This window comes from Echiichthys vipera, assembly GCF_963691815.1.
Source record: "Echiichthys vipera genome assembly, chromosome: 22".
NCBI classification, from domain to species: Eukaryota; Metazoa; Chordata; class Actinopteri; order Perciformes; family Trachinidae; genus Echiichthys; species Echiichthys vipera.
Window position 1 is genome coordinate 9,376,808 of NC_139847.1, and position 14,642 is coordinate 9,391,449.

The 14,642-nt window shown below is 40.3% G+C and overlaps 1 protein-coding gene across 4 annotated transcripts in view; it reads right to left on the reverse strand.

Annotated features, from left to right (window-relative positions):
- Nucleotides 1-14,642, reverse strand: part of rell1 (RELT like 1) — a 29,978-nt gene that overhangs the window by 11,948 nt on the left and 3,388 nt on the right. For all 4 annotated transcript variants that reach the window (XM_083937480.1, XM_083937478.1, XM_083937479.1 and 1 more), the window contains exons 2-3: nt 7,446-7,667; nt 1,480-1,551 (exon numbers count right to left, since the gene is read on the reverse strand). In XM_083937480.1, coding sequence (XP_083793606.1) covers nt 1,480-1,551; nt 7,446-7,667 — 294 coding nt within the window. The remainder of the gene's footprint in view (nt 1-1,479; nt 1,552-7,445; nt 7,668-14,642) is intronic.

Consider the following 14,642-nt stretch of genomic DNA (forward strand, 5'->3'; position numbering starts at 1 on the left):
TTTCTCACAGGTCTGAAGTGGGCAGGGCTCAGTTGGAAAAAGGCAATTTCAGACTTTAGCGACATCTCAATGAAAATCTTTCGACAGTTGTTGATTGTTACTTGTGTTGCCATGGTGCTGACTAAACCACTCGCCTTACAAAACTTTCATTTTGTCTTATTTTGTCATAACTTTTTGTTATAGAGAAACATGTGAGTCAAACAAATGACCCTTAATAAGGACTGGGCAAGATGGTCAAAACCTTATATCCAGATATAGGTAATTTAATATCTTGATAAAATTATATATATCACAATATAGCATGTTTTCTGGTACAGGGGCGAGTAAAAATTGCCGAGATGCCAGAAAAATAGGGCTGCATATAACGATTATTTTTAGCGTCGAGTATTCTGTCGTTTGGTTGTTTGGTCTACAGACCTTTTCAATGGAATTTCATTGCTAGGCAACAGTCTTTGTCTTGTTAACTTCCTGTCAGCTGAAGTCATTTACATTCACTGCAACAGGAAATAAACTGGGACAAATTTGGAATGTTAATGTTTACAACTTTGAAAAGGTCTATAAAATGTCATTAAAGGGTAAAAATGTATTATTTTGTCCGTAACTCAGAGATATTCAGTCATAGAGGGGGAAAGAAACCAGAAAATATTCACATTTAAGTAGCTGGAATTGTGACTTCCCTTTCCTTGTGACTCAAACCGATAAATCGATTATCAAAATAATTGACAACTAATCAAATAATCTTTGCAGCTCTACACCAAAACGCTCAATAGGATGGCTAAACACCTGTGGCATCTGATAAAAGGAGGATTCTTTCAAAAGAAGCACTGATTTTAGTAGAGCTCCACGGCTGTGGGAGGTTTATTAGCACTGAAGGAAGTGCTGTAATCTTCAATGTCAGGAAATGCATGTGTGTTTATGCACATCAAGCCGACACAATACAAGCGTTGATCCTTATCTCTCCCTTTGCCAGTTATAAACTCAGCTGAACAAAGAACTGCAATTACTTGGTGAAAGGAGAGTGCTGTGATTTATTATGAATGTATCCTCATGTTCCAGCTCAGGGAAATAATTTCAGTGAAACTAACAGCTAAGACTCTCCAGGGACTTCGATGAGAAACAGTGACGTGACCGACAGTGTAAACCACAGTCATTACTGATTTTTCATGACATTCCTCTGCAGTAGCTAGATTGTCCTGGTGTTGAACTTCCACAGAGATCCTTAAACTTGAGTCCCACATACACACTGCTGCAACTACTCAGGAACTGACACACACGTCCTTCCTGAATAGTGTGTAACAATGTACTTGCCAAAATATTAACAGAGAGCAGATGTAATGTCTGATTTCACAGAAGAGGCAGTAAACAGCCAGAGCAAAAAAGGGAACCTCAAGAACAATGTGTAATAGACAGTTAGGTTTATAAAGAGATAACAAAATAAATTGACTGAGCGTTTGTCGTGTAGCAGGCTTGGACACGTACCTTCATTTCTCATGATGTAGTGGACAATCTGCCCGACTGTGTCATTGTTGTCACTGAAGGTGTCATTCATGTCTGGAAGATAAGAGGAAATATACACAAACACGATTAGAAAGACTTGAATTACTACGTGTATAATAAGTTTTCAAAATGATGGTACCCTCGACGTCCTCAAATATAAAAAATAACAATATATAGAGGACGTAACAATATAACAAATATTTAGGCTGTATATTTCAGAGTGCAGTGCAGTGCTGTAAAACAAACTGCTTTGTAGCCTAAAGGCTTGAGTGTAAATGTGTTTTGGGAGGCAAACACTCTTCGGGCATGGCCTAAGGGGGGCCTTTTTACAACGTAAATACTAAACATGATACCCATAAATCACAATGCAAGAGCACTTGACGCTGCTCCCGTAGGTTCCACTGTTTAACTTGAGCAGGAATGCAATTAATTATTTAGAATGGAAACCTACACATATTCCCTTTGAGAATTTTGTGTGCCCATTACCTGAGATACAAGCTTGGCAATATATCAATATGATATTCATTTTGATACAAGAGTAGATATGCCAAAATACTTTGAAACTTGCATTTAGAGAACATTTGGCCACTTGGGGGCAGCACAACAAGCTGTATACACAATAGGCCATACTGTTTTCAATGTATGTATGGTATCAAGATGTGAGAAATATTGTGATATGTGCCCTCATGTGATCACCATATGCATATATCCCTATAAATGTGCATCATTATCTGTCGTCCTTCTGACTGACTAAATAGAAACTTATGTATGAGCCCCTCCACTCAGCACACACCCCTGTGAGGCACTCCCTAGGGCAGGGGTGGGCAATTCTAGTCCTGGTCTCCCTGCTCCAACACACCTGATTGACACCTTATTCTAATGATGTGCTCGTTATCAAGCAGCTGAAGCTTGTCACAGTTTTGAACATTGTTAGACTCAGGTGTGTTCGAGCAGGGAGCAACCTAAAACATGCTCCAGGATGAGAATTTCCCACCCCTACCCTTCCTGTTGATTGCTTCCTGAGTTTTTTCCTCGCTTCTGACAAACATAACACTCTTCCAGCTCGTTATGTTGTGGCCGATTCTAAACCTGTGCAATGTAAAGAGAGCTTCTTCCATGGTCTACTGAGAGTATTCTCACCTATAACACTGTCTCCTGGTATGGGAACCTCTCAGTTTGACATAGGAACAAGCTGACCCAGGTGTTTAACCAGGTCTATAATGACCTCACCCAACCCCTTCACTCATCGTTCAAGCTGTTGCTGTCTGGCAGGAGGCTCAAGGTCCAACTGGCCAGAAAAAAAACATGGCTGTAAAAATGTGTGCCCCCTGCTTTGGCCATCCTAAACAGAAACATATTAAAAGGTCCCCATTGTGCTAATTTTCAGCTTAATACTTGTATTTTGAATTTATACTAGAGAATGTTGGTATGCTTTAATGTTAAATACATATATATATATAGATTTTTAGCATCTGAATATACTGTACCTGTATGCACCCTCTGACTGAAATGCTCCATTTTAGCGCCTATAATTTGACCCCCTCCTGAAAAAGCCCAGTCTGCTCTGATTGGCCAGTGTTTCCGAGTCTTTTAAATCTGCACTCTCAGCGTCTCTGCGCCGTCATTTCCGCCGGGGAATGAACGTAAAAGCAGCACTTTTTATTATATATAGTATAGTTGTTACATCACAAACATACAGAAGTCCTGACGGCACGTTTAAAATCACATATTCTGAATATGGACTTAGTTCATTCCTCTCTGGATTGAGCGTTTTGGTACTTTAACAGTATTTATATAGCACCTCCAACTGCATATGTCATTAAAAAAAAAAAGACATGGCAATTTGACTTTTGACAATGTGACCTTTAAAAAACCTCCTGCCATAGAGTCCATGAGTACTGTTAATATTACAAATGTACTTAATGTATTTGAAGTCTTCTGGCTCTGTTTTACAGTGTTGCCAGGATGCCAGCGGAAAATTTCCATTCCATACTGTGTAATGGCAAATAAAGTTTTCTATTCTACTCTACAGCAGAGAGAGAGAGAGAGAGAGAGAGAGAGACAGAGAGAGAGAGAGAGAGAGAGACAGAGAGAGAGAGAGAGAAAAGAGGAAACCTGATCATTGTGAAACAAGAGAAGACTGGATGGACTGAATGAGTGAGAGAACAGACAAGCAATGTTTTCTTTTTGCTATTCTTTTGTTTCCATGTATATGAGAGAAAGGGTTGGGCGCGTTGCAGAAAGACACACACACACAAAGAGACAGAGACAGCAGGGAAAAACACTAATGTATTTATGTGCTGCTGGCAGGGAGCTCACAAGAGAAACCAGCTTTACATCAATCCTTTTCCAATACCTACTCCACGTAAACGGGACATATTACTCTCATTTTCATGTTCATGCTTGTATTTTGCGTTGCTGCTAGAACATGTTTACATGCTTTCATGTTCAAATCTATCTATCTGCATATACCTGTATTCACTCTCTGTCTGAGACAAATGAAAAAGCCCAGTCTACTCTGATTGGTCAACGTTCACGGGTTTTCCGTGTCTGCGCTATTGGCATCATTGCAGCCGGGGAATGACTTGAACAGCAATGTAGCAGCACTTCCTACTTATACAGTATATACTAAAGTTATGACATCACAACCGTACAGAAGTCCTGGCGGCTCGTGTAAAGGCACAGATTCTGAACACGGGCTGTGTGTGTTTCTCTGTGGATTGAGAGTTTTGATACTTTCTCATCCTGCTTTATAATCAGAAAAAAAAAAGAAAAGGGTCACTGTGACATGCTTCTGTGGAGAGGTTCAGGGATTTGGCCAACATGTGAAATAGTGGAGACATGTTGTGCCAGGAGGAAAACTGTGTAGAGGTCAGTCATATGATAACAGATGAGTGAGAAAGGTGGTCAGCACGGACTCTCGTTCATCTTGGCAGCATAGTGTATACAGCTCTGTCTTTCCATAACATTTCTCATGCCTGTGATATACCCTAGGGCAAGCCTGCGAAGCCAGAGTTTTCACGTCTGCACACGACAGTAACTAAGAACAGAGGCAAGGAACTAACCTCACCTCTCTCTCGCTCTGTGGTTGTGGCACATACTGTACTAGCAAAAAGGGACGCGGCAGATGCACTTTTTGTTTGTCAGTGTGCTGAAGTTCAGAAAGTAAAACTTAATTCTCGACCCTACAAAGCTCTTCATCACATACACAGGGCTCATAGAAATTAACTCAGCATTATCTGCAGTTATCATTTTGTGCCAGGGGAAATTAAACTGGCTGTGTGCGGAGAATTTCTTTGTTTCACTTGACTTAACACGCCCCTAGTTGAGTCAGAACATGAGTGGTTTGAATGCCAAATCTGTTCCTGGATTTTATTGGCCGCCATGCATTAAACAGAGAGAAGCAATAGAGCAACATGGCTGAGATAAGTCTGTGGCTTTTAAAATGATAAAGGAGCTGTTGATATCACCGTATGATGATTTACAGTATATACAGGGTTCCTACACCTTTTCAGGAGTCAAATTCAAGCACTTTTCAAGCATTTCAAGGTGCATTTGCATGCTTTTCCAGCACTTTACAGCTGCGGTGAACTACATTTTGTATACATTACAATACTCAATATTCTGTATACTTATTATTGCACTTGTTCATCACATTAAATTAGACGTAATTGTCCTATAAACAACCAACATGACGACAGAAAATGTTGTTTTCAGTCCCTCTAATATGGAGATCTTCTTTTCTGTGTGTTATATCCTATATGCCATCCCATATAACATAACATGTCAAGTAGTTCCAAGAAATTTATTCAAAATCCAAAGCACTTTTTAAACCTTGAAAACCACCAAAAGCACCCGTAGGAACCCTGAATATACCGGATTTCTGAGCTTGTTGTGGGGTTTCCTGAAGATTTAGTCATCAGTTCAAACACTGAAAAAAACTCCTGCTTAAACGCGATGGTGTATAAAACATGTAGAACTATTGCTTAAATAAGCTCTGACATACATAGGTTTTTTTGTAGCGTTTTTAATATTTGCTACGGGTTTTTCACAAAGAAAGGAGCCATTCACATCACACAAGTCTATTCTTCTCAACATCTATCGGCACCTACACTACCTGGAACGCAAAACTCATTAGATTCAGGAATGTAGTACAAGCCTGTAAGTACTAGAGGGCAGGTGGGAGCATCTAGGGATGTTACTGCATGATCGCAGACCTTGAATTTCACCATCACATGACAGGAAAAAGGAAAAACCTCATGCAGACCAAATGACTAATTTGGAAAACAACTTGAAACGAAATCCCTTCTTCTGCATTTAGTTTTCCACTGACTGAAACGCGACAGCATCCCAGTGTGACTGAGTGCAGAGAGAATTTGCACTGATACTGAACATCAGTTAATGTTTAACTTGACTGGAGGTTTTCAGTTTGTGCGCTGCTGTTGTGCAGCAAACAGGGAGACAAGGGGGAAAAGTTAAGAATCCTTAAAATGTTTATTTAAACTAATATTTTTGATGGATTTGTGGTTGCCATTTTTTTCTGCATTCGAGATATCTACATCATATCTCTTTCATGTTTGTGTGGGAAAGAAACAGGACGGCATGTGATCTAGTGTTACTGTTTTTAAGTTCATCTCACTGATGACTCCATGTCACAGTACTGTTCCCTCCTTCACAGCTGTAGCAGAGCTTTATTAAGTTACTGCTAATGCAAACTGAACATCCTGCTGGTGGTGATCTTATTCTGCATTTGCAGGGAAACAATAGAGCTGCGTGCTTCCAACTCCTCACTAAGGTAACCGACTTCACAGTGTCCCGCTGTCGTGTGGAAAACTACACATTGCCGTTCGCAGCCTGGGATCAGGTTTCAGTTGTGAATATTATTTACTAACTGATTTATTAAAAACAAAACACGAGTGTGTTAGGCTGAGCTGTAAACAAATACGCAAACAAAATTGTTGGACTTTAAAAAGGCACTCGCTGTTACCATGGTAACTAATGATTTTGCCTTTAAAGGGTAATATGCAATTTCATTTATTGTACCAAATATAACAAAAGGTATATAAAGTAGGTAAAGACCACACTCTTTGACTTATTCATGATTTTCATACACCCAAATATTCTTTAAAGATGCCCTATTATTCTACTTTTCAGGGTCATATTTGTATTTTCTGGGTCAGCTAAAAAAGGTTTACATGGGTCGATCTTTTAAAAGCACATCATATTTCTCATACTGCCCACTGCTGCAGCACCCATGCAGCACCTGTGGCAGGCTCTGTCTGAGCTTCAGCAGAATAAACATCAGAAAAGCATAAAAGTGGCCGAACTTACAGCTTACAGTTTGAGTCTGTGTGTAGCAGCATGACCAATAGGGAAGTCTGGATTCTTCAACGTTAATAAAAACGTTAATAAAAATTAGAAGAAATCCCTAATGGCAACCGACACCGTAGACGGTCGGCAGGGCTCACGTCTTAACAGGTACATCATAATTTGATGCTTTGGTATTATTAAACATGACTATAAAATATAATAACACTGATCTGTCGGAAAAGCATAATAGGTCCTCATTAAAAATAAAATACATAATAAGATAAAGCTTCAACGACACAGTGGCCATACATTACATTTTGCAAAGAAACAAAATAAATACCTGAACTGATACTGTATCTTAAAATTCTGCATACTACCAATTTATAGCTTATTTTCTGTCAAACTGTTTTCACTCCCTCTTTACCACCTCTCTAATCTCTTCTCTGTCTACGGAGATTAATATGAGTCTGGTTGAGCAACAATCTTGGGTGTGTACTGTGCATGGATGATGGATGTATTTAAACAATGAGCACATAGATGCAATAAACACATAAATTCCATTGCAATGTCACATTTTATCATCGAAGAGTTTTCAAAGTCGCCTCAACTCCCTCCCTATTTTAGTCATGTGTCCATACCTCCGCCCAGCTCAGGATCCTTTTCTTCCTCCTCACACTCGTCACCCTCCCCATCCTGGGCCTCAGTGGTGCACCGATAGCCCTTCCTCTTCAACACGTGGCAGATCACCACCCCCAAGAGGCCCAGTAGGAAGAATACAGGCACCAGGACGAAAGCAATGTAGTCTGGGTTGCTGGCCGTTGCTCCACCTTCACCTTGTCCAGTAACTGTAGGCTGCCCTTCTGGAAGATGAAGAGAGATACAAAAACTTAATTATATGAAAACATTGTTGCAGCAGGACACATATTCTGTGGAGCAGAATTTGACATTGCAACGCCCTTGTAACTTGATATCCGCAGTAAGTCTGAGGGGGCATTTGGGACCAGGCAGCTGACAGGATTTAAATGCTATCAGCCGCATCATTACAGTGATTTCATGTTCCCTTCTTGGATCAATCGAGTCTGCTGTTGTCTCTGCCCTCTAACTGCGCAATCTGGTGCAAGCTGTCCTCGCTTTCACAGCTTTGAGGACTTGTTTAGTGTAAGTGGCAGAGGCAGAGAGTGTGAAAAGGCATGATAAACCGAACACTATAAAACACTTAGTCAACATGTAGCACAGTTGGCCATATCTTAGTGCTTTTACAGTAACTTATTGCAGCAAAAAGAGCACAAGCATCATAAATTCCCCTCTCCCACTCCCACCGGCTCATCTACCTCCACACCGGACTTTAGACCCATCAATGTGCCACAAGACTGGGAAGGGTGCAGATTCATTGTGTTGTCTGTAACAAAGTAGTGAAAACACCAATCACACCTTCCCAGAGTCCACAACCCAAATATATTCAGTCAGGATGTATTCATCTATGACAAAGAAATGCACAAAATCCTCAATTAAGAGAAGCTTTAACCAGCACATTTGCCTTTTGGGCCTCCAAAAATGAATGAAATATATTGATAATCGATCATTAAAATACATTATGGACCTAATGTCTTGAAAGTGCATTTACATGAAAGTTTAAAAACCTGATTATATTCGGGTTAAGGCAATACTCCGGTTTCTCAAACGCCATGTAAACACTGTACCCGGGGTAAAAGTGGAGTTTTCATACTCTGGTTAACAGACCTAGAGAACACCTTCAGTAACCTGAGAATTCTTGCATGTAAATAGCGTACCCAGAGTATGATCGGGTTACGCGTCTGCGCATACTCCATGGGTTATAACTGCCCCTCCCCACTGGCAGTGGTTATTAACCTGGAAGTAGAATAAATCTGATCGCAATGGTGCCGAACACAACAACAAAACAAGCTTTATCTTAAACCGACGGCGGACTTCGGCATGTATGTAATGGCAAGTAACGTTAATCGTTGTCGGGATTTGTAAAGTCGTCCATTTTCCCCCGCTTTCCAAGTTGTTGTGATTTTGACAAAGGCGAACCGGAAGAAAAAGCTGCATTCCGACCATATTATACGTTGGCGGAGCGCCACCTACTGTACCAAAGGTCAAGTTACTCCTGTAATTTTCCCATTCATCCCCTTTCATGTTTACGGGGAGAAATGCAATAACCGGGGAAAGATGTTCAGAGTATTGCTGTGCATGTAAACGCACGGATCAGGTCAAAGGCTAGACAGTGACCTGTGGCCAGCTATAGGCGAAAGCTCCCGTGTCCCCATTCTGTTGGTGCACCACCACGTGAGGCATTCCAGCACAACACACAAGAAGCTTTTGTCTGTTTCACTGCTTCATCAGTGTGTGTGTGTGTGTGTGTGTGTGGGAGACACACACACACACACACACACACACACACACACACACACACACACACACACACACACACACACACACACACACACACACACACACACACACACACACACACACACACACACACACACACACACACACACACACACACACACACACACACACACACACACACACACACACACACACACACACACACACACACACACACACACACACACACACACACACACACACATAGTCAGAGAGATAGACACAGAAATACATGGAGATGGGATGACACAGTTTGAACAGAACCTCCATCATCAGAATCAAATCACATGGTCATGCATGTTTTTAAATGAACCACAGCACTGTGCGTATCAGCGTCTCTGTGCCTCCTGATGCAAACAGGCATTTGTGCTCACCCATTGTCCCGGCTTCCTGATGCATCAGGCTGAACACACTGATAAAGACCATTGTCTGCTCACTGACCATGCTGTGACCGACTGTTGTGTGTCCATGTGCTTATACACTAGTAGGCTGTCCTGGCACGTTCCCCATGCCTCTCCAAATGACTCATGAGTAATCGCAGGCCAATTAGAGGATTGTATTAAAAGCTCTGAAATAAGTGTTGTGGGTTAAATAAAGTCCTTGAGGAGGATTTAGATTTGATTCGTAAAACTCTCTTAGCAACCGCAGCTGGTGCCATGATGAAAGTCCTCAGAGAGACAGCCGACAAATAGATATGAGACAAATGCATGTCACAGGTGTGGATTCATACAGTAAATTCTGATACTTTTGGGCTTTGGTTAGCTTTGATTAGCTACATTGTGGCATGTTTTTGTACTTTGAGTACAGCCCATAATGTCTAAAATCTAAGGGGCGTCTTCACACCTGTAGTTTGCTCCAGTTAGAATCAGTTGTTGAGTTTGTAAATACTGAGCGGTTACCTCTTGGTTCATTTTCTTCTCATGCGGAGAAAACCCCAAGCAAACCAAAATACAAACGATGTGAGAATGTATCCTCTCATTGGTCAGATGTGTCTGGGGCGGGAGCGAGAAAGTAAATTCAGGAAGAAGGTCCTGTGTTCTGGACTAGTGCATATTTCTGACTACGTTCAAGCTAGCCGTCTCTCGCATCTTCATGCTCAAACCAGCTAATTTTATATCTGTCTCCAACTAGCGACGCCTGGTTTGACACAGAGATGCAGTTGAGGATTAGCTTGACCGCAATATGGTAAATGGTATATAACTTGTACTTATATAGCGCCTTTCTAGTCTTCTGACTACTCACACTACTTGTCACATTCAACCATTCACACAGACATTCACACTGATGGCAGTGGACATCTACATACCATCTAATCTAACCATTCACACCACATTCACACACCCAAGCGCAGCACTGGGAGCAATTCGGGGTTTAGTGTCTTGCCCAAGGACACTTCGACTTGAAGGACGACCCACAATTTTGCATGCCTATTTTTTTACAGCTCATTGTTTTCTGCGTCCTGATTGGCTAAGAGAGAGCCGCGCATAGTCTTCTGCGCCCTGATTGGCTAAGGGACTGTGGACCATTGTCAATCAATCTCCTCCGTACGGTGTCTCTTGTACAGTACAGAATGCGTTCAGCTTGCCAAATATACACATACTGTACTTATTCAAGGTTTGAACTTTGAGTGTTTAAACAAGAGAGGAATGTGAGAAAATGTTAATGCCTGTGAAATGTGTATAAAGTGCTTAGAGAGGGGTTTTGCAACCTTAAAACATTTATATATAGATAATTTGCTTATATGGTTGTAGAAATTTAATTTTCACTGTATACAGGTATGAAAATTGATGGCTATCATACTGTGTACATTTATCTACAATACTAAAAAGTATTTATTTAATGTTATTGTAATGTTTATTTTCCAACGGCTCTAACCTCCGTTTCATGGATGAATCTGGATGGAAAATATCTTATGACAACACAAAGTCTCAATAACATACTGTGTTTCCAGCATCCAATCATTCTCTGGATTTTGAGATATGAAGGGTTTTCCCCTTTCCTACTCTGGAGGAGCAAAAGTATTTCTGTCCACCGTGCCAAATCCTTCAATTTAAACATCCTTTGGAGCTGAGCGGGGGCTGGATAGGTCAGCATTACTGTTCTGCTAGTTTAATTTCCTGCAGTTTTATGGGGATTTACCCTGTGAGAAGTTCTACCTGCCTAAAGGTTATCGACGTCTCTGCGGCAACTGCCTCTTTCACAAAATGATGTAAAATCAATCGCTGCAAAAACACACAAAAGGAGAACAATTTGTGATTGAATTATTTCCCCTTAGCCTCTCTTTCCCTTTTATTTCCCTTTCTGAGCCTCTTCTCTCCTCTCCTGAACATCAGATGCACTTATAGGGAACTGTTTGAGCTATTAATAAAGGCAAAGTTAATTTAAACACTGCTTGTGTGTAATGGACTGTTTGAATCTTGAACTTTGTATTACTCCTGTTCTTACTAGCACCTAGATTTGTACATAAATCACCAATTACCCACATTATCAGTGGATAATGCTGATGTCCACACCACAATGCCAAAGGGCGTCTCAGAAAAGAGGATGTTCCTCACTGCTGAGATCAGCAAAAGATCTCATGATACCAAGAGGGACATGTGTTTCCTTACCTAAAGGATAGTTTAGTTTCAGATTGTTTCCAACTCCATGAGTCACTTCTTGGCAAATGTCTCATTAAATAATATGAATTCCTAACAAAATGATGAAATCGCAAATGGCTGCTGGACTTTAGGCTTTTCTGTTAACAGTGACTTACCTCTCAGCTACGTCCAGTCAGTAATCTGATTCTCAACTACATGTAACTGCATTATTCTCCTCCATTTACTCATCTTGGGAAGGAGAGAGAACGGAAATGGAAACCGACTGACGTCCGCTCAATGACCACTGTTTGTCTAGTTTAATACCCTCCCCTTACGATTTTAAAACCACTGTATCTACATTAAACTTCAACTTAAAACGGTCATTTTTCTGAGAATCTACCCCTGTGAGATGTCTAGGGATGCAACTTACAATTTTGTCTATGTCGATCAATCGATACATGATGACAACAAGTCAGACAATGGTGTAAAATGTCGATCAGTGTTTCCCGAAGCCCAAGATGACGTCCTAAAATGTCTTGTTTTGTCCACAACTCAACGATATTCAGTTTAATGTCACAATGGAGGAAATAAACACAAAGGTTCACATTTAAAAGTTGGAATCTGAGAATTTTTACTTTTTTTTCCTAAAAATGCTTCAACTTGATTAATCGATTAATTCACACCCCGCCTAGAGATGTCCATTTACCCCGTGAGTAAAACCTATTTCTTCTTGTCAGGGAAGCCCCAAAAATAGACCTAGTATTATCCAATAAAAAGGTACTTAATAACTGTATATACTACGATATAATAGCTGTTGATCAAGAATTATTCTTAACTGTTGAGAAAGTGAAATACGGTGAAAGGTTTTCACCAGAGCAACAAATTAGTGTGAGCGTTTGCGGCCTTCAGCTCACTGAATATTAAGGGCTTAAAAGGCTCAGTCTATCTGTGGCTAACCCATTTCCTCACATTCAGGAAATGATGTGCAGCTAGGAAAGCAAATCTAAGATCCCCTGACTTAAACTAACCACATCTCATTTCACATAGCACGTGAGAGCCGTCATCCTACCATGGAGCACTGAGTGAGCTTGTTTACAAACAGAGAAAAAAACTCTTAATCGCTGTTTCACGAACATAGGTCTGACTCAGAGAGATGACAAGTCTCAGACAACACTTTACGTCAAATATTACCCTCGTGCTCGCTGGTAATGGCTTAACTAAACAACTCAATTTCGTAGAAAATCCTTCACATGAATGTCTGCATTTACACAGCCCAGCACATTGACAGCAAGTGTGCACTTTTGCAAAAAGTTGCAAAACTACATTCGCAAAATTCTCACTTGTCTTGAAGAACGAGACAAATGCTGCATTCTCTTTGGAGAACAAACAACCCATAATTAGGAATCAGGTGCCTAAGGTACACGACTGTCACATGTAGGCTGCAAGTAAGATTTATTTGAAATTATCCATTTGTCTGCCACTTATTTTATCAACAGATCGATTAAACATTTGGTTAATAAAATGTCAGAGGAAAAGTGAAAAACAACTTCCTAAAGACCAAGAGGCTGTTAATTAATAAATGAAGAGAAGCAGAAAATCATCACAATTATCAAGTAAAAAGTAGACTATGTTTAGCCTTTTTTCTTGTAAAATCACTTGATCTTCTTACAACTCGACAAATGTAGCTTGATACAAGTAATGGCAGAGCTCAGTGATGTAACCTGAGCAATACAAAGCCTCAGTGCTGTAACTACGCAAACATTTAAAGTAAAATAAAGTCTTTCAAGTTGGTTTATTGTCCCAACAAATGAATATTTGACACACTGATGGTGGATTATGGTTTACTAGTTTGCCATTTAATAATTATTATCCAAATAAATCCTAAACTCCGTACTTTCAGACCCAAAATTGTACAGAAATCATGTTATTAGTGGTTTTGTACTTTAAGTTACTGCACTTAGACTTTGGAGGGCAGTATAGTTGTGTGTTTTTTCAAACTATCGCTGCTATAAAAAGACAGGGAAGTGTACACACTGCGACTAATCTTAAATGCCATATCAAACACGATGCTACCTGTAGGTATTCTGAGGTAAAAATCGGTTTGTGGCCCCTAAAACGAAAGCAATATGTGCTTGTAAGCCTTCAGGACAGGTCTTACTGTGGACTAGGGATAGGCATGAGTACATGTGAACATCAGCATTCCTTCAACGTATCAAGTGCTCTCTTCTTTTTCTTTTCCCTTGTCAATATCTTAATGTGATCTATGTACAATCGGCTCGGGCCAGCCACCAGGCTAATGCCTATGCTAATGTTATAACCTTACAACAATGTCCAACCCATAAAGTTGTTTTTAGTATGATTTTTGACCATGGATAACAGTGCCGAGCAACCCCACGATTAAATTCTCAACAAAACGTTAGCTGCAGTATGTTTGCTGTCGGGGTAGTTGACATATCTAATGGTAACTTAGCAAGTGAACGTTACGTTAGAGGAAGAAAATAAAGAAGAAGAGGATTCCTATATTGTCGTTTCTCAGCAATTTACATACATGAAAGGAAATTCCCCCATCCCTAGTACGGACATGATCCCAAGTTTTCCTTCAGATATTGTTTTATTTAAAGCAACACCATGATGTTTTTCAAACGTCATAATAATCAATCATTCTTCATAATCAACCTGCAATTAGTTTAATGACATATGCGTCTTATCACGGCAGAGTCTGTATCACTTCCACTGGCACAATGCAACTTCGGATTTCGGGTCGACCCAAAAAACAACAAAAAAAATCGACTGCTTTACGGCATACGTCACCGCCCCCAATATTGGCCCAGCGTTCAATACTGT